Below are 24,835 nucleotides of genomic sequence, written 5' to 3'. Positions count from 1 at the left end.
TAACTTTGGAAGAGTGATCATGCTTCCAGATTAGAATATTCGGCCCACACAATGGCTCGACTAGTGAGAGGGGTGGCCCAACCGCTCATCATGAGGCGGTACCACGTGACATTATATGATTGGTCGACTCGTTCTCTAATTCTACAATGACATTCTTGACTTTAATCATTATAAATAGGTAGTTCTATTCACAAGGTATGATCACGTAAACATTATTCTTACTATTACTCAGTTCATTATTTGTGATATCTTACTTGATCGTCGGAAGATTCTTAACTAGTATCACACCGATGTCCTTATATGGTCATTATTTGGTTCTTTCCTTATGGGTGAGTAGGTGAGTGATGTATTAGCTCATGTGAAGTTTGCCAAATTAATTAATAATTAATGTGGCAAATATATTTTCCAGTTGCCACATCTAGTTTCGTCTTATATCTATATATATAAGGATGACTTTTTTACATGGTGACAGCATGACTTTGTAATGACTAATGACCACCCAAGAAAAAGGGCATCATCAACGTGCCAAAAGTTAAACAAACCAACAAGTACATGGTCCTAATTAATGATGGAGGTTATAATAAAAGTATCTCTAACAGTTTAGCTAAACTTTCATCCTTCGCTATTTTAGTTAGATTTTAAAAAAATAAAAAAAAAACTCACTCTAACAACTTTTCTATTCACTTAGCTATTTTAGCTTTTACTTTTTTGTTACTCAAATCAAGCTAGAAAGAGAGAGAAGATAGCTATTATCTAAATCTCAACTTTATATTAAAAACTAACATTGTTTTGTTGTCAATATTATTTTTGGGTCTTTGTGATTTTTTTATATTTTAAAAAATAATAAAATCTTTTAAAATTAGCTAAAATATTAGAGAACATTGTTAGAGTAAAATTTTAAAACTGGTTAGCTAAAATAACTTTTCAACTATTTTACAACAAATATAGCTAAAATTTAGCTATCCTTGTTGGAGTTGCTCTAAAGCTAGGTTAATTAGTCTTAATTATGATTAGTTGTCTGTTAACCTATAGTTAGTTAGATGAGCTGTCAGGTTGTTAGCTTAGTTATAACAGTAAGGCTATCTTTGTAATTGTGCTAGTGCATATAAGTCATGTACTTCACTTTGTACGATCAGATATATTGTTCAGATATACAAAACACCTTTCTCGATCTTTGTTTCCTTCTCAGCTTTCTCTCAATTTCCTCTGTTTCTCTTTGTTCATAGTCAACATCATCTTCAACCTCACAACTCCATTAGCAATTAAAATGGGGACAAAAATATACTGGACACTCAGATATTAAAAAGGCACAGGTTTCCGGAAATAACCTTGGGGGAAGATAATTAAAATTCTATCTATATAATTTCTTTTGGATATATTTTCTTTTTAATTTGGATGAACTCTTGGATAATTCAAATATAGTAATGCAAATTGATAGATATGCATTTCAATAATACGCCTTTGCCATGCAATTTATAGTAATTAAGGGTGTGGGGGTTGTTGTGGTACGGTTTGGTTTGGGGGAAACTTATGCATTGTTTTACACCATGCTTTGGTGTTTAGATTACATTGCTGTTAGACAATAAGGGGAATTCAAATTTAAAACTTCCTCCAAAATTATGAAAAATATCACTAAACTAATGTCTACGTATTAATTGCTTGAAGGATTACTCTTTATCCTATTTCTGAATGACACATTTTATTCCTGGAAAATAATTGATCGAAAAGAAATGTTAGACTAGGTAGGCCGACTTTGTTATTATAATGAGCTAATTTATATATAATGAAGTTGGAATTCGAACATTTGTGTTGTATGAGCATTCTCTTGGAATGTGGCTCATTTCATTCTCCAATCCTTTTGTAATAATATATTGACTTTTGAAAACCATTTAATTAATTAAGAAAATATATAACCAGATCTACACCGATCCACCAGAAGCAAATAACTAGAGAGATACACGTATGCACAAGGAAACCACGCGTTCATGCAAGTTGGCCAACTAGCCTTGACGTACAGCCACGTTGAAGAACCCACACACCATCTTAGTTAGACTTGGTATTGGCGGTGACAGCGTGAGGGGTAAGGGCAAGTTGAATTATATATAATATGTGCGTAAACTGAATTTTGAATATTTCAGTACGATTTCTCTTGCAGCAAAACTAAAAAGCATTCCAACCAAAATAAAAGTCAAAGCCATACCAATTTAATTAAAGCATATATATATATATATATACCAACCCTCAGCCAAAGGAAAATCCAAAAATTCATATTACTAGTGTACGTGCTTTGAGAGTCGGTGGCGAATCCCCTGAGCTTTGTCTCAGATCTGAGGCTTTTGCCTCTTTCCACTTTTCTTTCAATCTCACTCTCACTCCAAAATTGTTCTTCCCTCTCTTCTGTCTCGGCGTATCAATCGGAAGGTATGTAGACTCGTTTTGACTCGGGTGCTCATCGGTGACGGCGTCGGTTTCGCGGCAGCGGCTGATGCTCCTTGGTTCAGGATTTGGTTTTAGATCGGTTGTTTTTTCTGGGCCATTTGCTATTGGGTCATGTTTAGTGTCTTTGAATGGATTAGTATGTCTGTTTTATTGTACATTTACCTTGATCTAATGGAATCTCATCTCAATTTCCACCCACAAAAAAAGAAAAAAAAAAAACAAGTCCCAAATTGAAAGTTGTTGTCCATATATTATTACCACATATATGATCTTGTGCCATAGTTAATTAATTGTTCCTTTTTTTTTGGCCAATAATTAATTAATTGTTTCTTTTCATTTTATTAAGATATATGGTAATTCTTTTTAGATATTAAAGTCATTTTATTCAAACTCTTTGCATTCATATATTATTAGTCAAACTAAGAGAATATATAGCCTATAACAAGTTCTTTTTTTCCTTTTAATAGACGGATCGAATAGTTTGTTCCTTAAATCGTCATAGACGGACTAGTTTATTGCTCAAGAAGAAGCTATTCGATCAACATCTAAGATGGAGGCTATCTAATTCAGACTAAGCTCCATCCAAATAGATAAAACTAATTCCAACAAGGCAAAACATACCTAACAAACGCATATACGTGCTACATGGTTACAAATACGAGGCCTAAATTAGCACACAATATATTCACTGAAAATTGTTAAAAAACGTGCAGCTAGTACGTACTTCATCAACCAAGACACCGGACAAATGGATCATATAAAGGAGACAAGATTGAATATAATACTTTTCATTAATTTGTATCTATTTTATTACAAAGATATTTAAAATTTGTAAATTTATATATAATTAAGTAACACCGCAAAATGCAAATGAGCTTATAATTTCGTTACTCTTTCAACATGTGACAGGCTCACAGGAGTAACATTAATAGCTAGAAAACTGAAAACAAAAGACACCCTCTAGGAAAAATATTAAAACAAGTTAATATGCATATATATAATCTATATTACATAATAAATATTCTTCATCAGTACTTCCCTTGTTTCCCTTTCTGCTTGCCCTAATTACTTGCTTGACATGCATTCTTTAGCAGTTGGTTAAGGCCTTGAACCACCTTGTTTCCCTTTCTTTTCCTCTGCAAGTTTCTGCTGTTTCTGCTTGTTTGCTTGACATTCTTGAGCAGTTGGCTGATGATGAGACGACGAAGAACCACCTTTTCTATGTGAGCTCGACCCATGATCATATCTAGGGCGCCCTAGGAGGCTATAGGCATCGAGTTGTTGATCTTTAAGAGAATAAGAAGACATCTCTACTTCTTAATTTGATCTTTTGAAAGATGTATTATCTTAGTTATGTGTATGTATCTCATTTGCCTTTCTCTATTTATAGGAGGGGGTTTTTGGGTTGGTGAGGCCGAGGAAAGCTTACTTCCCAAGTAATTAACAAAACGAATTGTTCTATTTTTCTTTTCTATTCTAATTTCATTTTTCTATATTAATTAATGAGTTAGAAAAAGGAATATTCAAACTATGCTATAAAAAGTAGTGTTTTAGGATAAGTATGTTGGTTTAGACGACACAAAGCTCCCTTGCGTTTACACATGAATTTGGATTTGCATGTACATCTTACATGGTACCTAACGGTCCAAGTAATTAACCCCTTGGTTTTCAGAGGGTTGCACAATGCTAGCTGTTATACGGAGCGTGTTTCAATGGTTTGGTTACATTTGAATATGCGGTTGCTTGACGAATTTTACTTTTGGACTAGGTCGACTTAATTTGTTATATATTATATTGATCTAAGTAATTAATACCTTGGAATTTGGCATTACATTTTCATTATATGAGCATTCTCTTGTAATTTGGTTGCTCTTTATGAACTTGGGTAGTTGGGTGGTGTGAATAATTGTGCTTTTGTTACAATCTAGACTTTTTTTTTGGCCATGTTACAATCTTGACTTTGAAAACCATATATCTAGCTACGAAAATTAACAGAATAATAGCCCAGAGACACCGACCAAAATCACATAATTAACCAGAGAGATACACGTACGGAAACCACTTGTACGTGGAAGGTGGCCAGCTAGCTGATCAAGTAAAGGGTCTAACAGCCACGTCATAGATCGATCCACACATAATCTTAATCTTCTATCTTCTGCAGCTGGCATCTAGCTGGTCAAGTCTATATAATGTGGAATACTAGAATGAATTAATGCAAAATAAGCCTAATGCAAATAACAAATTACACACAACTTGGGTCAAACTAATAGGATATTAATGTACTAGAAGATGCCACATTTTCCCAAATCAACAAGGGGTAACGCACGCTCAACAAAGCTAGAATATATTGTCCCATTGGGTCAAACCACAAACATATATCAGACACTCTCATTTTTAGGAGTTGAACTTAAAAAATCTTCCTATAAAGTAGAATTTTTTTTTTACCAAACCAAGTGGTCAGTACCAACATTTGCAATATACGTACACATTTTCTTTGCATTTTCTAATTAAGTACTTATGGGCAATTTGAATTCCAACTTGAGTAAATTGTGTTTTGAATATTTGAATATGATGGCTTGTAAATTGTGATAATGAGGTATTCCGGCCACCTCAAAATTCTCTTATTTTGACCATTTTTTAAAATGGTCTTACAGTCTTACAATTGCCTCTTGGAAACTATACCTTAGTTTCTAGTGGTGAAAAAATGGATCTAGTACGTGTAACGTGTTTGACCCAAAATAAGTGTGTAATTTTCCTTCATCACCACGGTCCTATTTTGTCTTAACTTAAAGTTAAACAAAATAATAGAAGTGATTTTATAATTGCCAAATTCATTTTTTATTTATGAGAGTGTCTGATATATACGGCGGGGTCAACCTTAGCCTTGATTTCCGGACCAAAAAGGGAAAACCTTGGCCTTGATTTTTTCCTGTTCAATAAATTGACCACTGACCACGATGGCTGGCTTTAACTTGATAGCTACAGAAACCGTGCTTTTTGGGTACTTATTTATAGGGGTCACCAAAAAGCCCAAGATCCCCACCCGAAGCTCGCTCGACCCATTGGGCCCGAAGTCTGATCTGATCCAAAATTTGGGCCGGATCGGCCCGGCTTAAATAGTCATTGGGTTGGACTTGGGCTATCCCCTTAAAGTCCACGGGTCACCTAAAGCCCGACCGCTTAGGCCCGGTCCAAATCTCATTTACACATAATATATCTTCAATAAAAAAAATATAAGATTTGGCTATGTTGTGAATCAAACATGAAACCTCATAGAACAAACTTCAACTCTCAACTAACTGAGCTGACTAGTTTATTTGTCTTATTGGTGAATCAGAACATATTTAATAGGTTTTTTGTTTGTATACTCTAATAAATTATTAATATGCTTATTCAGTTATTATATAATACTCTAATCATATAATATTAGTAAATAGTAATAGTGTAAACTGTGTAATACCATAAATAATAAACTTTTAAACTTATATACAACATTACAAATTTATAACTATAGTTATTAAAGTTATTACAATAAATTTTATAATACAATTATAATTAAAGTTATTAAACCACGATCGTTTATTAATTCAACGATCTGAACCGTTCATTTTATATGTTGATAGTCAAAGATCATCCATAAAAAAAAATCGGCCAAATATGAATTTATCTATCCGTTCGAATGTTCAATTATTATTAGAAAAACCACGATCATTCATTAATTCGACCACCGTTACGTCACTCTTACATCTCTGATTGAGCTAATTTTTTGTAAAGATTCTCTTTGAGTGAGGAACTAAAGTTTGAACGGTTCGGATCGTTGAAAATACAATTGATATGTGAGCTTCTATATATAAATACACTTGAAGAGTATAATTCTAATAACTTTCCCGTTGAAACCTTGTTGTTTCCATAATTATGAAGACTACAACGTGATTTCAACAATCTGATCCGTTCATAGTCAAAGATCATCCTTACAAAAAATCGGCCAAATCGAAATTCATCTACCCATTCGATCATCATTAGAAAAATCACGATCGTTCATTAATTCGACCACTGTTATGTCACTTTTACATCTATGATTAAGCTTATTTATTCTACGAATTATCTTTGAGTGAAGAACTAAAATTTGAACGGTTCGGATCGTTGAAAACAAAATTGCATCGTTTGTTTATAAAAATATGTAATAAAATATATAATAAAACATATATATGTACATTTATGTTTTATTATAGTTGTAATGTTCTATATAATTTTAAAAGTTTATTATTTATGGTATTACACTATTACTAACATAATAGTATTATATAATAACTTAATAAGCATATTAATAATTTATTAAAGTAAACAAACGAAAGAGCTATTAAATATGTTATAATTCACAAACTTGACAAATAAACTAGCCAGCTCAGTTGGTTAAAACTTGAAGTTTGTTATGTGAGGTCTCATGTTCAAATCATAACATAGCCAAAATCCTATATTTTTTTATTGAAGATATATATGTGTCTAAATAGGCTTTGTGCCCCTCCAAGCCCGCAAGCCAAAGCCCGATGGGCGGGCCTTGGGCTTGTGTATTAAATCCTAAGCCCAACCCGGCCCATTGCCGACCCTTACTTATTACCCAATTAGTTTACCCAAAACAGAAAATTACATAATTACTTTACTTTTATTAACAATTACTACCCAATTAGCTAGTTTACCCATATTTGTTAATTACTAAATCTAAGAGTACTAATTATTAGTTTAGGGCATGTACTTTATATCGTGGTGGATTAATCTGAGTCTAAGGGTTCTGTACCCTATGATTTAGGGCATGTTTGGTTCAAGTTTTGGAGGACTGTGAATGAGAAATTAATTTTATTCTCATGTTTGGTAAGTATATGGAAGAAAAATCATTTCCTGGACTAAGGGAAATGATTTCCCTTATTGGGGGGAAAATGAAACCCTTGATGGAGCTTGGGCCGGTTTTGTTTTCCCCTTATTGGAAAAACATTTATTGCTTATTTTGTTGACTAAACTAATTATGATATTTTATTAAATTAATTAAAAAATATATTACTTTTGTTTAATAAATAAGGGTACAATTAAAAATCTAGACCAATTTTATTTTTTATTCCTGCACAAATCAAATAAAGAAACGAAAATAAAAATGAAATTATTAGTTTACTTTTCCAATATTACCACTCGGGGGAATGACAATTTTACATTCTCTTCCCCCTGAAAAAGACATAAGAATTAATTTTTCAGAAAATTAATTCCTCGAACCAAACAGCCCTTAGAGTTTAATAGTAAAACTCAAAATTACAAATCTAGCTACATGTTTGGTTTGGATTTGTAATACAAAGCTCATGGCAACGAAAACTAATTAATGGGCATTCTTTGGAGTCAAAAAGTGTTTGACAAATTAATAATGTGGCCTTTTTATTTTCAAGTCACATCATTGTTCGTCTTATACGTAATTGGATGACATGCATATGCATGATGAGATCGAGGATGACTTAATCGATTGATGATGGTGCTGCAAGTGGTCAGCCCCAAAATAAAAGTCAAAGCTATCAAATTAATTTAAGAGAATTCATATACATAGTCTATAACTTAATTATGACTATATATGAAATGAACATAATAAGGATTAATATAGTCACAACCATATATGCATGGCATCTGTACGTGTTAGCAACCTTATCAGAGACCTATACAACCCTGTTGATCTTTGCATTGCATAGATGTTTAGTTGGGCCTGCACCATATCTATAATCAACATTTCAAAATTAATTACTGTTCATATATAGAGCTAGGTCTTAGCATAAATGTACCCATGCTTGGATCATAAATAAAAAGCTGAGGAGATTATAATAATAAGATCGAATATAATACTTTTCACAAATTTGTATCTATTTTGGTACAAAGATCGATAATCAAACTAATTTTGTAAATAAATCTATATATATATATATACAGACTTCTTTTGTTGAGGTACACCTCAACTTATTTATGTTGAGGTATGACCTTGTTGGAGCCCACACGAGTCGTTTTGTGTCGATCCGAACCGTTCACAAGGATAATCTTCATTGATAGATCATCCTTGCAAAAAATTAGCCCAATCGGAAATCATTTGCCTATCTAACTTTGATAAAACAAATAAACGGTTTCATCAAAAATATTTGGTTCGTCCATTTATTTGATCAAAGTTAGATAGGCAAATAATTTTCGATTTGGCTAATTTTTTGCAAGGATGATCTATTTATGGAGATGTAAAAAATGAACGGTTCGGATTGACACAAAAAGACTCGTGTACGCCCCAACAGGGTATACCTCAACATAAATAAGTTGAGGTATATCTCAACAGAAGGAGCCTGTATAAATGGAGTGAGAGCTTATAAACTTGTATCTATATTTTGGTACCTGTCTGATCAGCTGCAAGTGAGAGCTTATAATTTGGTTACTCTCTCAACATGAGGACATGATCACAGGATCAATAGCTAGCTAGAAAACTGAAAATAGAAGACTCCCTCTTAATTAATATATATATATATATATAAATTAATACAAATCTATCTATTGCATAAATATTTTCAATCACTTCCCTTAATTGCTTCCCCTTCTTCATCACTTCCCTTGTTCAATTCTTCTTTTCCCCAGAAGGTTTCTTCTTGTCTTTAATTGCTTGACAGTCCTGAGCAGTTGCTTGAGACGAACCACCATTTCCATGCGAGGTTGATCCATGATTATATTTAGGGCGCCAAAGGAGGCTATGGGCATCGAGTTTCTGATCTTTAAGAGAAGAAGACATGTTTACTGTGCTACTACTTAAGATTTATATCTTCTGATGAGAGATATTTGTTATGTATATATCTTCCTTAAAATGCACATATTTATAGTTGAGGGGAGGGACTAATTGGGAATTTTGAGTTTGGTTAGTTGAAAAATTATTGTAATATCAAGTCACACAAAATTTTTCGGGGTACCTTACCATTTAAGTAACCAAATCAATTGTGTTTTTTATTTATTATTATTAATTAATTTTATGTAATAATCAGTTAACAAAAATCAAACTACGAAAAGTAGTGTTTGGAGCTTCATTGATTTAATATTTATACATACGTACGGTTGCTATGTATGATGCATGTTTATTTTAGAGAATGTATGATGCATGTTTATTTTAGAGAATTTACGATGTATATTTGAATGGTTTAATTACATCTTACACGTACGCTACCAACCTTATGCAATATTGTTTCAGATATTGCTTGGGATTTCAGAGCGTGTTTGAATTAATTGACCAAAAAAAAAAAGAGCGTGTTTGAATGGTTTATTTACATTTGAATGTAATTAATTAACTACTTGAAGTATATATTACTCCTCCTAAATCACACATTCCTGGAAAATTAAATAAATTTTTGACCAGGACTCTGTTATTATATATATCGAGATAATATAATGAATGAATTAATAACTTAATTATACTGTTATACATGATCAGTATTATCTTTTGATTTGACTAATTTTTTATTGTAATTTCCTAATTATATCCCTTCCATGGGATCAATTAAGTTTCCTTTGTTTATTGACTTTCAAAACCCATCTAAGAAAGAAAATGAACGTCAGAAAGGAATATTATATATCCAAGCTTGCTTGCTCACAAAAAAAGTATTATCAGTGCAAAACCCTAAAACTGAAATGTTGAAAAGAGTTGTAAATCCGTGATAAATATCTCAAATTACAAAAGAAATGGTCAAGAGATCGACCTGTAGAAACTGCTCCACCTTTCTCAATGATATATATAATCTTTCCCAAAACCGACCAGATCCAAGCAAATAAATAACCAGATAGTTATATATATCTACAAGGAAATGATGTACGTGTAATATATACATGCCTAGTTGAAAGTAATAGGTTTAACAAGCGTGTATAAGATCCGCACACTATTTTAACGAGAAATTGTTTTATATGATTGTAATATCACATAACATGCTGATATAGTATTATCAATCCATTTAAATTATAATACGTATATAATTATTAATATTTAAATTCTTAAATCTTAAATAACACCTTTAAAAATTATACACTTGTTATAATTATAATTTGAACATATCAGTAACATTATATCAGCATGTCACAGCATGACATACAGTCAAGTTTTTACATGTGGAGTTAATTAATGTAAAATAACAAAGACTTCATTTGGAATGTAAAAATTGTGACCCTAATGCAAATGGCCTTTTAAGATAAACTACCTACATTCTCCTTCGACCTTCTCTTTTATTATTTTCTCATTTTGCGGTGTAGTCTCATGATTAGAACAGTTTATTTTTTATATTTTTATTTAAAGATCGTATATGTAAAAAATCAATTAAATCGAAAATCGTTTTGTTATGTAGTTGTTATCAAATAAACAAATGATTTTGATTCCCAAATTTTATACATAAATTTAGATTCCTAACATTATTCATTATAGTATAACGTCATATATAGCTATGTATTTGGTTTGGCCAGCTGGGGTGGGGCTTCGAAATTCAACCCATGTTGCCCATTATTCTTGGCTCGAGTGACTTGCTCTGAGCTTTACTTACATTAATTAAAACGTGAAAGCGTGTTGAACAATATATATGGTCAGTAACCCATGCAGTTTTCGTAGGAAGATATTTTGGATTTCCTGTGCCATGCATATATATTCAACCCTTTCCTTCTTTTACTTATTTATTCATTTTTTTATTGGCTATCTATCTCTTCAGAATTCAGATCACGATCAACGATTCAACACACACGTTGTTTCCTTATATATTTCTGCTCTGTTACGGTCGGTCCGATCGAGTATCCTCGGCCTTTTTCGGGGTAAAATATGAGAAATTGTGCACCAATTTTTGTAAGCCTTGACAATTTCTTTCTTTCTGTTTTTTTATTCCTACTTTTTAATTTTTTCTTTATATATATATATATATATATGTACGTAAGATCAGCATTGCAGTATTGCACTACCTTTGAAAATCAAAGCATATCTCAAGCACTAGTTGTCCAGCTAGTTGGTAGGATATTTATAGGTTGATTTTTCTAATTATAGTAAAAATAGAATGGGAAAATAGTTATTTATACTATTTAAACTGATCATCTTATGTACTATATATATATATATACAGGCTCATTCTATTGAGGTATACCTCAACATAAACTTATTTATGTTGAGGTATAACCTTGTTGGGGCCCACACGAGTCATTTTGTGTCCATCCGAACCGTTTGTAAGGATCATCTTCATTGATAGATCATCCTTGCAAAAAATTAGTCAAATCGGAAATCATTTGCCTATTTAACTTTGATAAAACAAATGGACGGCTTCATCGAAAATATTTGGTTCGTTCATTTATTTGATCAAAGTTAGATATACAAATGATTTCCGATTTGACTAATTTTTTGCAAGGATGATCTATTAATGGAGATGTAAAAAATGAACGGTTCGGATCAGCACAAAAGGACTCGTGTGGGCCATATAGGATATATCTCAATATAAATAAGTTGAGGTATACATCAATAGAAGGAGCCTATATATATATATATATCTTAATATATATACATATAAGTTCTACTTCCATCAGGTTCCTTCTATTGAGGTATACCTTAATTTATTTATGTTGAGATATACCCTATTAGGGCCCACACGAGTCGTTTTGTGTCGATCTGAACCGTTTATTTTTTACATCTCTATTGATAGATCATCCTTGCAAAAAATTAGCCAAATCGGAAATCATTTGTCTATCTAACTTTGATCAAATAAATGGACGAACCAAATATTTTTTATAAAACCGTCAATTTGTTTTATCAAATTTAGATAGGCAAATGATTTCCAATTTGACTAATTTTTGCAAGAATGATCCATCAATGAAGATGATCATTGCGAATGGTTTGAATCGACACAAAACGACTCGTGTGGGCCCCAACAAGGTCATATCTCAACATAAATAAGTTGAAGTATACCTCAACAGAAGGAACCTACTACTTCCATTATATATATAAATAGTTTTAGGGAACAAATATATTGGTTTCTTGTAATAATGTACAAACCATATATTAACCATGCATCCATGTTATTGGTAAACGCATGGGTACTTTCTGTTTAATTAACTTGCATGTCAACGAAAAAAAACAAATTTGTCAATGTGCCCTACTCTCCCTCCTCGTGCTATAAATATGCATGGAAACCTAGCTATGCAAATTAAACTAATTAAGATCCTGTTAGGTGCACCAAGATACATACACCAATTCAGTACATACGTACAAGCAAATATGTCTTCTGAGGATCCAAAAGATGTTCATAGTCTTCTTTGGATTAAATCCGATGGTGGATCGGCCGGCGGTACACCTGCAAAGGGTGGTTCGTCGTCTCGGCCAACTGCGCAGGACTGTCTAGCAAGGGACAACAAGAAATCTGGAGGGAAAAAGAAAGGGAATAAATAAGGGAAGTCAAGAATTATATATGCAATACGTCCAAACTTATTTTCATTTCATGTTTGCTTCATTCCATTTATTTTTGGTTTTTTGTGGTCTCAATGTATTCTCCCTTCTACTTGTACACATTTCAATTCATTTCATTTGTCATTAGTGTACTGTGAAAATGGGTGGCCGCATGCTGCCAAGAATAAATCCCACATGGGTGTACGTATCAGGAAAAAATTAATGCAGTATGTTGTTTAATTTGTTTTGGTATACATGATGTTCTTATAAATTCATTATATATTATATATTTATGTACAAACTTTGACACATTATGGACGAGGCAATTTAGACACTTCACAAATCTCCATTTATACTCCTTCTTTAATTTTTATGTTTTTTAATATTATTTTTATATTAATTTTTTGACTTTACCTTTAATAGCTTTTACCTTTATATTTTTTTATCAATTTATGTTCTAAATTTAATCTCAAATTAACTTTAATGGCCATATTAGACAGAGTTTAGGATTGCATAATTTCATTGAGTGGTCCAAAAGCCTTTATATAGTCCGAAACTGGACATTGGAACCCAAGTCCAATGGATTTAGGTACTGAGTTCTCCTCATCCTTCTTGTTCTGTCCGATCCAATCTGGACCTTTACCCAAGAGAGACTTGGTCTGGCCCGACTCAAAGTTTTGAATTTGGACCGGTCCGGTCTTTTTCGGGTCCTAACCGGTATCAATAAAACGAGTTTATCTGACGTGGCTGCATAAAATCTTCAGATGCCAAATCAGCAAACATTTTTATGACCTGGCACAAAACCACTGGTTGACCCTATGTGGCACTCCACAGCAGTCCGCTAACATGCGCCCCATCTAACCTGCACCCCTCCTATTTCCCACCCTCCGTTTGTTTCCCGAGAAAAACCGAAAAAGAAAAATAAAAAAACAACGAAAAAAACACAGAGAGAACCATGGCGGTTCGAGCCACTGTGTCGCGGTTCCCAATCGACGCCGGGGCTCACGACAGCTCAGGCATACCATGGGGCGTGACGGTGACGCCATTCGCGACCAAGGACGAGAACGGTCAAGCGCCGGTGTACGGATCGGACGGCCAGCTGTTGCCGCGGTGCGAGAACTGCTGGGCTTACTTCAACACCTTTTGCGAGCTCGACCAGTGGTCCTGGAACTGTTCGCTCTGCGGAAACCCCCAGGGACTTTCGTCTCAGGCCATTGCTCGCTACTCCAACCCTCAGTCCTGCCCCGAAATGATGTCCTCCTTCATCGATCTGGAGCTTCCTGGTTGGTCGCTCTGCCACACTCTATTTTGATTTTTCTCTCTGTTGTTTGGTTGCCGAGAAAATGAACGAGACTTCGAGCTTCGAAAGTTTGAATAGGTGTTTTTTATTTTTATTTTTAGTGATGATTTTTTTTTTTTGTTTTGTTTCCGTCTTTCTGTTCTGCAGTGGAAGAGTCGGATGAAGCAATGCAACCTCGCCCGGTTTATGTTGCTGCCATTGATTTGTCCTGTAAGATTACATTGCTATTTGGATTGGACTTTTTAATGATTAATTAGGGTTTGTTTTGAAGTGAAAGTTGACCTTTTTGGCCATTTGGTGCTTGAACAAGTTAATGTCATTAGGTTGAAGTTGAAAGTGTTTGAAATGTTCTAATCACAATGATAATGACCGTTAAAATTGCCGTGAGGAACTGATATGTTGATGATAATAAGTTTGTTTTTATTAATATCTAAATACTTGGGAAGAAATAGGATGAGAATATATAGAGCCGGAGGATTTCTCTTAATGTTAAAAGCTATCACCGGGTTGTGCTGATGATAATGAGGCCGATGTTCAGTTAGGTTGTGTCCAACTCATTTCTGTGTTGCATCAGATGCAGAAATTCTCCTAATGGTTGATGAGTGGGCTTATTTAGGGGGTATATGCTTTAGGATATAGAATTTGAAGCTTAATCTCATGAATATTTATCTCACTAAAACTAAAAGGTTTGCTTTATAATCGGGTTACTTTCAAAATTGGAAGTTGTTTAGGTTTGTTGTGCTTCTCTTTTTCTGGAGTTGGAGACCGAAGAGGATGTTAAGGATAAAACCATGTTCTGATTGCCACCATCTGGTTCATTTTAAGTTAAAAGTAACAGTTATCTTTTCTCAAGATAAGTATTTTGCAGACTATTATTGGAAAGACTCGCATGACAGTTTTTGTCAAGGCAATCTACCTATAGTATCTTTCGAGAACTTAATTCTTACTTAAATATAAATTCTTTGAGATTTGAGGGTTTTTGATTGTGTTGTTGTTCCCATCATTCTTCCCTGCTTTCCACCTAGCGAAAGATTCTCATGCTTAGCTTTGATAGATGCTTTATAGACACTTCGACTTGCTGGAGATCTATTTGGATTTTGACGAGGAGCATTTTAATTTTTTTCTCCAACTGTTGTAGTTGCATCTAGAGCAAAAATGTGAGTGTATTTGTTTGGTTTGAGGAAGCATCTAACGCCTTGGCTTTACTAACATTGTAGTAGAAGTTGATTTTTCCAGTGTTGTTGATTGGGTTTAGTGAGGAGCTGGAAGCCCTTGGACTCCAGTCTTATATGGGAATAGTTAGATATTCCTAAGGTGATAAAATGTTTCCTTCAATGGGTGCTTAGTTCTTCAAATTAGAAAACAAAAACTCTAGTGACAGTGTGCTGATGTGATGAGGATCTTCTAGGCGTAGCATATGGCAGACTAAGATGGCTTTAATCTTGGCTTTATTTTGACAGAAGTGAATTGCCAGAATTATGGCTTGTTATGCTGCAGAGTTGACTCTTGAGTCGAGGAATTCTATAGTTCTTGTTAATAGTTTCATAGGGATCTGCTTGACTCAGTCTTGGATAGAGATGTCCTCATCTTTGATAAAGTTTGTTGGTTTATCACTATTCCCAAACACTTGAGCTATTAGGGCGTGGACCAACAATTATTCTGACACTTCCCTCACATGTGGGTCTCTCTCCACCGTCAGATCCCAACATGTACAAGTGTAGAACTCAAATTATTTTGGGTGAATGCAATTGTAGGGATTTGAACTCAGCATCTCCTGCTATGATATCATGATAAAGCTTGTTGGTTTACTGCTATTCCCAAAAGCTTAAGCTATTAGAATGTGGGCCAACAATTGTTTTATATTCTAGCAATCTTCTTCTACCTCTGCTTTATAAAATTGTGAGCATCCACGAAAGTATTCACTAAGTGACTCATTTTAATAATTTCCCCTCAACTAAACATTTTCCTAGTTCTTTCTGGTCATCTATATTTGGTGTTTCTTGATTACTTGATCTATGCATTCTCTTCTGGAGTTGATAATTTCCTTCTTTTTATTTGCTTATAAGATTTTCAGAGAAATGACATTTATCTTTTATGGATTTTACTGCAGCTTCAGAAGAATTTTTGGAACTTACTAAAAGTGCATTGCTGGCAGCTTTGGAAGGTGATAATTGCTAGATCGAAATGATTTTTAGTTCTTTCTTTCATGAATGCCTGTACTTGGACAGCTAAAACTTTATCTTTTAATTTTTGTTATAACAGCTCTTGGGCCCGGTTCGCTGTTTGGTCTTGCTACCTTTAGCCACAAACTAGGGTTGTATGACGTTCAAGGGCCTATACCGGTTGTAAAGAATGTTTTCATTCCCCCGGATACAGAGGGCACCCTACCAATTGAGCTTGAAGATGTCATGCCTTTGTTACAGTTCTTAGCTCCAGTATGTCAGCCATGGTGTTTTCCAGTCTTATTTTCTTTTTGTGCAATATATTTCATCATTGAGTGATTGGTTGTTCGGGGACGATTTCTTCAGTACCCAAAATCGCGGTTTCTAAATAATCAAAATTTGGTTTCTGAGCTAAATTCAGTAACTTTGTTACAGGTGGATACTTGTAAGGACCGCATTGGATCTGCACTCGAAACACTTAGACCAACAACTTCATGGGAGAGAACAACAGCAGCAGGTCAAGGAGTAGATGGTGTTTTGATGGGTGGACGTGGTTTTGGGGTGGCAATGGAATCCCTTTTGAACTACCTTGGATCAGAATATGGAAGCACATTTGCATTAGGTGATGAATCTCAAAGCTCATAAGCTGTAATTTTTTTTTTATCTAAATGCTGCAATAATCAATGTTTCAACTCTTATTTTTTCACCATATGATTTCTAAAGCATGTTGTCTCTTTTGAATGCAACTGCAGGTAGAGTCTTTGCGTTTTTGTCCGGTCCTCCTGATTATGGAGCTGGGCAACTAGATACAAGACGGTATGGTGAACAATATGCTAGTAAAAGAGAGGATGCCGACCGTGCATTACTTCCTGAGCAGACTCCGTTCTACAGAGATCTGGTAATTTAGTCTTACTTATCGTTCTTATCATCTGCTGGATATCTTTCTGGAAATGTAAGCATTGACATATGTTACAGGCTGCTGTCGCTGTTCAAGCAGGTGTTTGCGTGGACATTTTTGCTGTTACAAATGAGTATACAGATTTGGCGTCTCTGAAGTTTCTTAGCGTAGAAAGTGGAGGCTCATTGTATTTATATTCAAATACTGATGATTCAACTCTTCCTCAGGACATGTGAGTATGTCATAAAAAATGTTGTGGAATTATTTTGACCTTTTAGTGTGTATAAATTCAACTCTTCCTCATTGTATTAGTTGATGTTTTCTTTCCAGATAGTCAGACATATTATGTTGTCAGACTGTTAATTTGGACCACACGTTCAAACAAGAACCTGCCTAATCAATTTAGATTGACAATTAACATGCCAAACTATCTAGTGAGAAAGGTTTTCCTTGTATGTGTATGTGTGTGTGTGTGCACGCGCGCGCGTGTGCGTACATATATGTGTACAATTACGTATATTGGAAGATAAAATAACACTAGTATATTCTAAAAAGTATGAATAGTTTCATAAATATCTTATCTTTATTTTCTGATATACATTAACATGTTTTATTGATACAGTTAAGATAGTAACTTCATCCTCGGATAAGGGTGAAGTAAATAAAATCTTTTTCTTATAAAAAAAAAAAAAACTTTACCCTCTGATAGAATAACTAAATAAGTAATTTAGACTTACAGGAATCCTGAAAGACTTTAGAGAGTGCCCTGATATGAGATGGGCGATGTTGTGACTGATATGCATTATTTGCAGGTACCGAATGCTAAGTCGACCATACGCTTTTGGTTGTGTACTGAGATTGAGGACATCATCTGAATTCAAAACTGGCCACTCTGTGAGTGTCATGTTGTTTAATTATAGAGTTAATATTATACCATTTGCTTATTGTATTTCCTTTTTTATTATGCAGTATGGTCATTTCTTTCCAGATCCACAGTATGAGAATGTTCAACACATTATCTGTTGTGATTCTTACGCCACATATGCTTATGACTTTGAGTTTGAAGAAACCAAGGGATTTGCGAAGTAAGTATATACCCATCATAGTATATATTTGTTTTGGCTGAACACAAATGATACTTGATGACTATTATTTGACTTTGAGTTTGAAGATACCAAGGGATTCTCTGTGGTGTTATTTATGGTTAATTTTGGGTGTATTTACAATAACTAGAAAATGATACTTTGTTTATCCTAGTTATTTTCTTTTTACTAAACCTTCAGCATGTACCATGACTTCTATTTTTTTGGTCTGTCAACTTTCAAGAAATCTGAAAGCACATTTTTTTCCCCAAACCACAGCCCACCTTCATCAGTTGTAAGCAGCATTCACTATCTGATGAGTGCTTTTTATACAACTTTATAGTTCTCCAGCTCAAAAGGCCATTTAGTTAAAGAGGTTCAATTCCTTGTTTGTTAGTTACCATGTCAAGTTATTTTGCTCTTATATTCATTTTTTCTAGCTAGCCTAACTATAATCAGATAGCCTTCCTGGGCCTTTAGTTAAAGAGGTTCAATTCCTTGTTTGTTAGTTAACATGTCAAGTTATTTTGCTCTTATATTCATTTTTTCTAGCTAGCCTAACTATAATCAGATAGCCTTCCTGATCTACTTCTCAAGTTTATAAGATGAAAATTCATGAAGAAATTTCAAACTTTTTTTTTCAATACTAAACTTTGTAATGTGACTGAGGTAGTAGGGTTTTTTTGGAGGGCGAAAGGGGGTGTTGGTGTCTTGAATTATCTTTAAGACGTAAAAAGACTTCTGCACATTATAAACCATCTGTTCACTGGAAATGCCTGATACCAAACATTAAACAATTCTTTTTTTCTTTTTTTTTTTAATGTATATCATCCACTATTTATTTTCTCCATTTGAAAAATTTTGGTCTTGCTAATGTTCTAGGTTATAATTGGTTCTCTAATAGACATCACATTTTGAAAGAAAATGAAGGAAAAAGTAAAACTAATTCTTGTCCCATTATCTCCATTGAAAAATTAATTATCAATCAGTTCAGTAATAATCAAAGAATTACTTGGTATGTTTGCATACAGCGTAAAGAATCATTTATATAAAGTGAATGCTATTTCTTTCAGATGCTAATCGTCTGTTGCTTTCAAAACTTAGTTTCTTGTTTGGGTTCATTTGGATTTTCACATTGTTTTGATATTTTCTAGCCCCCTCTCTCTGTCTTATAACTTTACATTTGCAGCTTTTAATCATTGAGCTGCATTCTTACTGCATGGCATCACTTGCTGATATAAAGCTCAATGCTTGCTTGATGTGCATCTCTAATCCAATCCTGAGGTGGTTGTCATACTTTTGCAGACATGGATCAGAACCTCCTATTATACAGATTGCATTTCAATATACAGTTGTTCTGCCCCCTGAGGAGCTCTCTGATTCAGGCTCGGTTTCCTCAAGTAGGTATGGTTGCTTTTACAGACAGCAATCTTTAAGTTGGTAAACTTGTTTTATTTTTTCAATAAATTAACATCCTATCTCAGACATTATCTTGTATTTTCTTTTGATGATTCAAACATTATGTTGCATTTCATCTACAATTTTACAGTGAATGTGGTGTCAATTAGTTATTTTACCTGAGTACGTTGGCAGAGGTTACTTCTCTTATGCTTGTATCTGTTTGATTCCAATTTGCTGTAACTGAGCCTCAAAAGGTGTTTCTTTTAAAATCTAAACCTTTTACGAAGAACCTTAGTAGCTCTGATGCGGCATTTTGTCCAACCATCAACTTTCCCAAGCATATTAGACACCAGATCCCAGAATTCTTTTGCCTTGAGATAAGCTCTTGATTGTAGAACTAGATATTCCAATAGATGGAGGACAACTTCTAGATACCTCAGTGGTCCTCTTAGACATTTGCATTTGATTCTTACAGAATTAAAACATTTCAGCATCTGTGTTTTTAAGAGGAGAGACATTAATATACCCTTTGCTCAGGTTGTTCTAGATGCATTTTCTTATAGGTAAATTCTACTACACATTTAACACTAATATGGAGCAGATGGGAGATAAGTTTTCCTTTAAAATGTAATAGTTTAATGACTTGTTCATCAGGAAGAAAAAAAAGTGCATGGATTTGTACTTAAGCTGTACTTGATTTAAGGTGCTTTACCTAGCTCGTTCTAAAGGACTGTGTATGAGCCTTTTATAGCTTTGGGTATTAAGCATGTCCAGCTGCACTTTGTTTGACACTTCCTGAGTGATGAGAAGCAACATGTCTTGGCATGAATGAATAGCCTTCTGAAATAAAACAATATTGTAGGAAGTTAGGAACCAGGATATTTTCAGTTCAGACAAAAATGCTTGGCATTCTGATGCAGTTCATTGCGTTTTATCTGATATCTTAAACATAGTATGTAATAAAAACATTCTGCTAAATATGGCTTTTTCTTTTTGTTATGAAAGCTTTCTGTGGTATTGACTCTACTCTACGTGTCGCTTTTATATGGGGAAATGTTTTTTTGTTTCTGGTGATTTGCTTTCCATAATGCTAAATTCTGTATGTTCACTAATCACTATTTTTCTCCCCTCCACAGAATGATTGCCTCTATGTGCTATGTTGCCACCACCAATCTTGCAGTTATTTTTACTTTTTAAGTTTACTAACTGTTTAGTTTCTACTTTAAATGCTTTTTGGCTAAGCTTGCTGTATGGTTATGTAGAGGCAAGCATTCCCTCAAACGACGGCTAAGGATCCGAACTTTGCAATGTGCAGTTGCCCAAAATATAAATGAACTCTATGACAGTGTTGATCCTGAAGTGGTTCTATCATTACTTGTTCACAAGGTATTTCTATTACCATCCTGCCAGTTTTGTCCCTTTGGATAGTTGTTCATATGTCTTTTGTCTCTGTTCATTAGGCCCTATCTATCATATTGCACCATGTAAATTACAAGATGATTTCTTGACGTCACTGTTCGTTTTGTTTTTGTTCAAGCGGACTAAAGGACTATCAAGCATGAATTCTGTAAACTGTGTTGGAAGGTTTCTATGAGGATGAATAATTTATGTTCTCTTACTCATTTTACACTAAACTGCACTACAGTATTGGAAGTGCGTTAGAAATCACAGCAAGCTTTCTATGTATTGGTTGGCATAATAATTTTTTGCTATTTTCATATTTTAATACATATTAAAAAAACAAAAAGTATGACTAACATACAGTTCTTCACTAAACCTTAACTTCCTCCCCACACTCCACTTGTCTCACAACTACCTATTTATATTTTCTTTTATAAATAAAAATTTCAAAAAGGAAACAAACTTTCATGCACATGACCGCATGTGAGAGGACTCCTTTAAATAAGGAGACATTGTAGTGTGATCATATAATTGTCAACTAAATGCCCATAGTCCCATGTAAATTGGTAGCTTACTACATGCTTGAAAGGTATAAATCTAAATATCATTGTCTTGGGACTAACCCTTCATGTGACATACCATTTTGGATAAAAAAAAAAAGGTTTGTGATGAGATGTCTCAGTTAAAATGCTCTTCACTCTATTCTGGTTGAGTTTTTCTGCGAGTTTTGTGAAAACCAAGAAAAATAATATTTTAACAGGACATTTGACTGAAATCCTTGGCTGCATGAATTGGGATGAAGTTATGGATTTTATTTAACCTTTATGTATACACGATATAATGACTTAATGAGTGAAGCTAGACTAGACTGTGGATTATAGTTTCACAAGGTTTTGCTATCTCAATCAAAGTGGTCGAAGATGCATTAAAAGAAAAAGAAAAAGAAAAAGAAAAAGAAATCTAAACTATGAATTTTTTATTGTTAAAAATGAAAAAATGCATCTTAACATGGTTGACTGGAATATCAACTTATTTTCCCCCTGTTTGGAGACTTAATTTCCTGGCATCACCAGATCCTGCAGGAGAGTTTCCCTGGGTCAGAAAGGAAATATGAGATATTCTTAAACTAACAACTCACATTTAAGAGACTATTTAGTGATGATAACTCTTTTGCATTTGTATGTAAATTAACTTGATGTTGGGCTGAGTTGTTAATCCCTGGTTCTCAATGGGCTTTGTGATTTATTATTTTTTTTTTTAAGAAAAGAAGATATAGATTTTTATGAGGGAATAGCACTCATTCCAAAATTTTGGGCGTGGTGTGGGTGTAGGCCGCATACTACAGTTATTGTTAATACCTAAAGATGTATTAAGTTAACACTTTTTATTCTTATCACTTAACATTTGTCACAAATTGTTTATTATAGGGCGCAAACTACTGTCATTGTTAATACCTAAAGATGTACTAAGTTAATGCAATTCTTACTTTTATCACTTAATATTTGTCACAAATTGTTTATTATAAATTTGTCAATTCTATAGGTTATATTAGCCTCTTTGGAGCAAGGGGTTAGGGAAGGCAGAATGTTGCTTCATGATTGGCTTGTGATCCTAACAGCTCAATACAATGAAGCATATAAACTTGTTCAGTACAAGAATGGAAGTTCAGTAACTGCTCAGATTGATGTTGCATTCTCACAATGCCCAGAACTGCAGCCTTTACCCCGCTTAGTTTTTGCATTGCTTCGAAATCCTCTGCTCCGTTTTCACGAAGAAGGTGTTCATCCTGACTACCGAATTTACCTGCAGTGTCTTTTCAGGTATTTGATGCACAAATTGTTATTAGTAAAAGGTTTTCCAGGAATCTGTTACAAGTTTTTGACTATCAATTTTGCAGTATCATATAAAGATTATCCAACTTGGTTTGTTTTATTTTCCGCTCTATGCATCATCATATACTTGTTGCTATATTGTGCAACAGGACTTCTATGTCTAAGTTGATAGTTAGTGTTGGAAAAAAGAAAGTTATTGTTTATTTAATTCCCCTTCTTGTTTTATGCATTTTTTGGGTTCCTGAATTTGAAATTCCTTACCTCTGCAACAAAATTTATATTTCTGTGATTGATGCCTGAAGAATTAATTGTGCTCGTCTCTTCTGATGAAACATCAACTCTGCAATTCTTCTTTTCTGATTTTTGTGTGCAGTGCACTGGAACCAAGTTCACTCCATCGTGCCGTGTATCCAGTCTTGACCTCCTATTCTACACCAGATAAACAAGCATACCCACGCCATTCACTGAGTCGTGCTGCACTGATTACCAGTGGTAGTCCTATATTTTTCCTTGATGCATTTACGACTCTAATTGTGTTTTATTCTTCGACAGCAGACCCTACACTTCCTTTTCCTCCACCCCATGATTGTAAGTTCTCTACATCATTTCTTGCTGGTTATCAAAGTTGAAAGAATCTTGGTTTGGCAGTGCTTCACTTCTAATACAAGATGTATTTTAGGTTTGTTGCGGACTGTGATCAACAAATTAAAAAAAGAGAGGTGTATCACCCCCAAACTCATATTTATAAGAGGAGGGCAGGATGATGCCACAGCTTTTGAAAACTATCTTATCGAGGAGCAAGACGTTGATGGAAGTGGTCTAACGAGCATCATGGGTTTTGTTTCCTTTCTTGAAGATATTACACAAAGTGTGTTGGAATACATGAAGTAATACTGGTATGAGAATATAATCACAAAGTACAGGAAAAAGGGTGGAGCTTATACATTTAGGGGGGATTGCTTAAATCACAGAAAGAAGGTGCTAAATCTCTTGGTGTACTGAGTCTACTGCCTTACTTGTTCAAACTGTGTATGCCCATTGAGGTTGAGAACTACTTTCTGCTGATTGAATCAACTGGGCAACTGTTTCTAACCATCTACTTTTTAAAGCTCCCTGCATGGTACGAATTACATAGAAATCAGTCACATTATTGTTGTAAAACATAGTTGCAGGCATGGAAGAGCTCAAGAAACTGTGCGGAAACTGGCTTTTGTGTTTGCCATTGCTTGGTGTAAAAACATGTAGTTAAAGGTGAAACGTTTGTTTTAAGTTAGAGGGGAAATTTTTGTTACAAGTTAGAGGTGAAATTATTGTTACAAGTTAAAGGTGAAATTTTTCTTTATAAGTTCTAGGTGAAATTTTTGTTATAACTTGAAGGTTAGTATGTATTCCTCTTTCCTTTTGGAAGACTCTGCTGAGATCCCATTGTTGATTGTATGGGATTTGAGTTGCATATTCTACCATGCGACTTCTGAGCAAGTGATTGTTTCAAATATTTTTTCACGTAAGCTACACTGAAAATAAAGCATTGTTGTGTCATTCATTGGTCATTAAGCCCAAACAACAAATGGCAATAATGAATCTTGACTGCCAAAAAGTAAGGGGTCGAGGTGTAGTTTTTACAACTCTTTTTGCACATTTTGGACGTAATGAGAAATATAGAATCAAATCTACACTATTGTAGTAGGCTTATTGTTAGTAAAATAATTTAGGATATTTCGGTTACAACTGACAGATAAGTTCAAATGAGAGAGACTATGCACAAAGAGAGGAACTTACCTATTCCTTATTGTATAAACACTTATTGTATAAACATGTAAGACACAAGCATAGTCATGTCTCAATAAAAGGAAAACAATTTTGTCTCTATCAC

General features: G+C 34.0%; 1 protein-coding gene across 2 annotated transcripts; it reads left to right on the top strand.

Annotated features, from left to right (window-relative positions):
- Window positions 1–13,803: 13,803 nt before the first annotated feature.
- On the top strand, window positions 13,804–24,587 carry LOC147299058 (sec23/sec24 transport family protein). Of its 2 annotated transcripts, XM_086229834.1 has the most exons (14): window positions 13,804–14,169; window positions 14,334–14,396; window positions 16,297–16,350; window positions 16,449–16,621; window positions 16,784–16,970; window positions 17,101–17,246; window positions 17,324–17,478; window positions 18,059–18,140; window positions 18,216–18,331; window positions 19,634–19,732; window positions 20,992–21,115; window positions 22,673–22,950; window positions 23,336–23,550; window positions 23,642–24,587. In XM_086229834.1, the coding sequence occupies exons 1-14, from the start codon at window positions 13,842–13,844 to the stop codon at window positions 23,851–23,853; spliced, it is 2,232 nt and encodes a 743-aa protein (XP_086085960.1). In that variant the 5' UTR covers window positions 13,804–13,841; the 3' UTR covers window positions 23,854–24,587. The 2 variants fall into 2 exon arrangements, with proteins under 2 accessions (XP_086085960.1, XP_086085959.1); XM_086229833.1 differs by having other exon boundaries at window positions 18,059–18,331.
- The last annotated feature ends 248 nt before the right edge of the window (window positions 24,588–24,835 follow it).

This window comes from Dryas octopetala, chromosome 1 (assembly GCF_963921425.1).
Source record: "Dryas octopetala chromosome 1, drDryOcto1.1, whole genome shotgun sequence".
NCBI lineage: Eukaryota > Viridiplantae > Streptophyta > Magnoliopsida > Rosales > Rosaceae > Dryas > Dryas octopetala.
The sequence above is the reverse complement of the archived record's forward strand: the minus strand, read 5'-3'. Positions and strand labels throughout refer to the sequence as shown.

Coding starts and splice junctions, on each gene's coding strand:
- LOC147299058 (XM_086229833.1), top strand. CDS start 13,842: ATGGCGGTTCGAGCCACTGTGTCGCGGTTCCCAATCGACGCCGGGGCT. Junction 16,622..16,783: donor TGTTACAGTTCTTAGCTCCA/GTATGTCAGCCA, acceptor ACTTTGTTACAG/GTGGATACTTGTAAGGACCG. Junction 19,733..20,991: donor GGCTCGGTTTCCTCAAGTAG/GTATGGTTGCTT, acceptor ATGGTTATGTAG/AGGCAAGCATTCCCTCAAAC.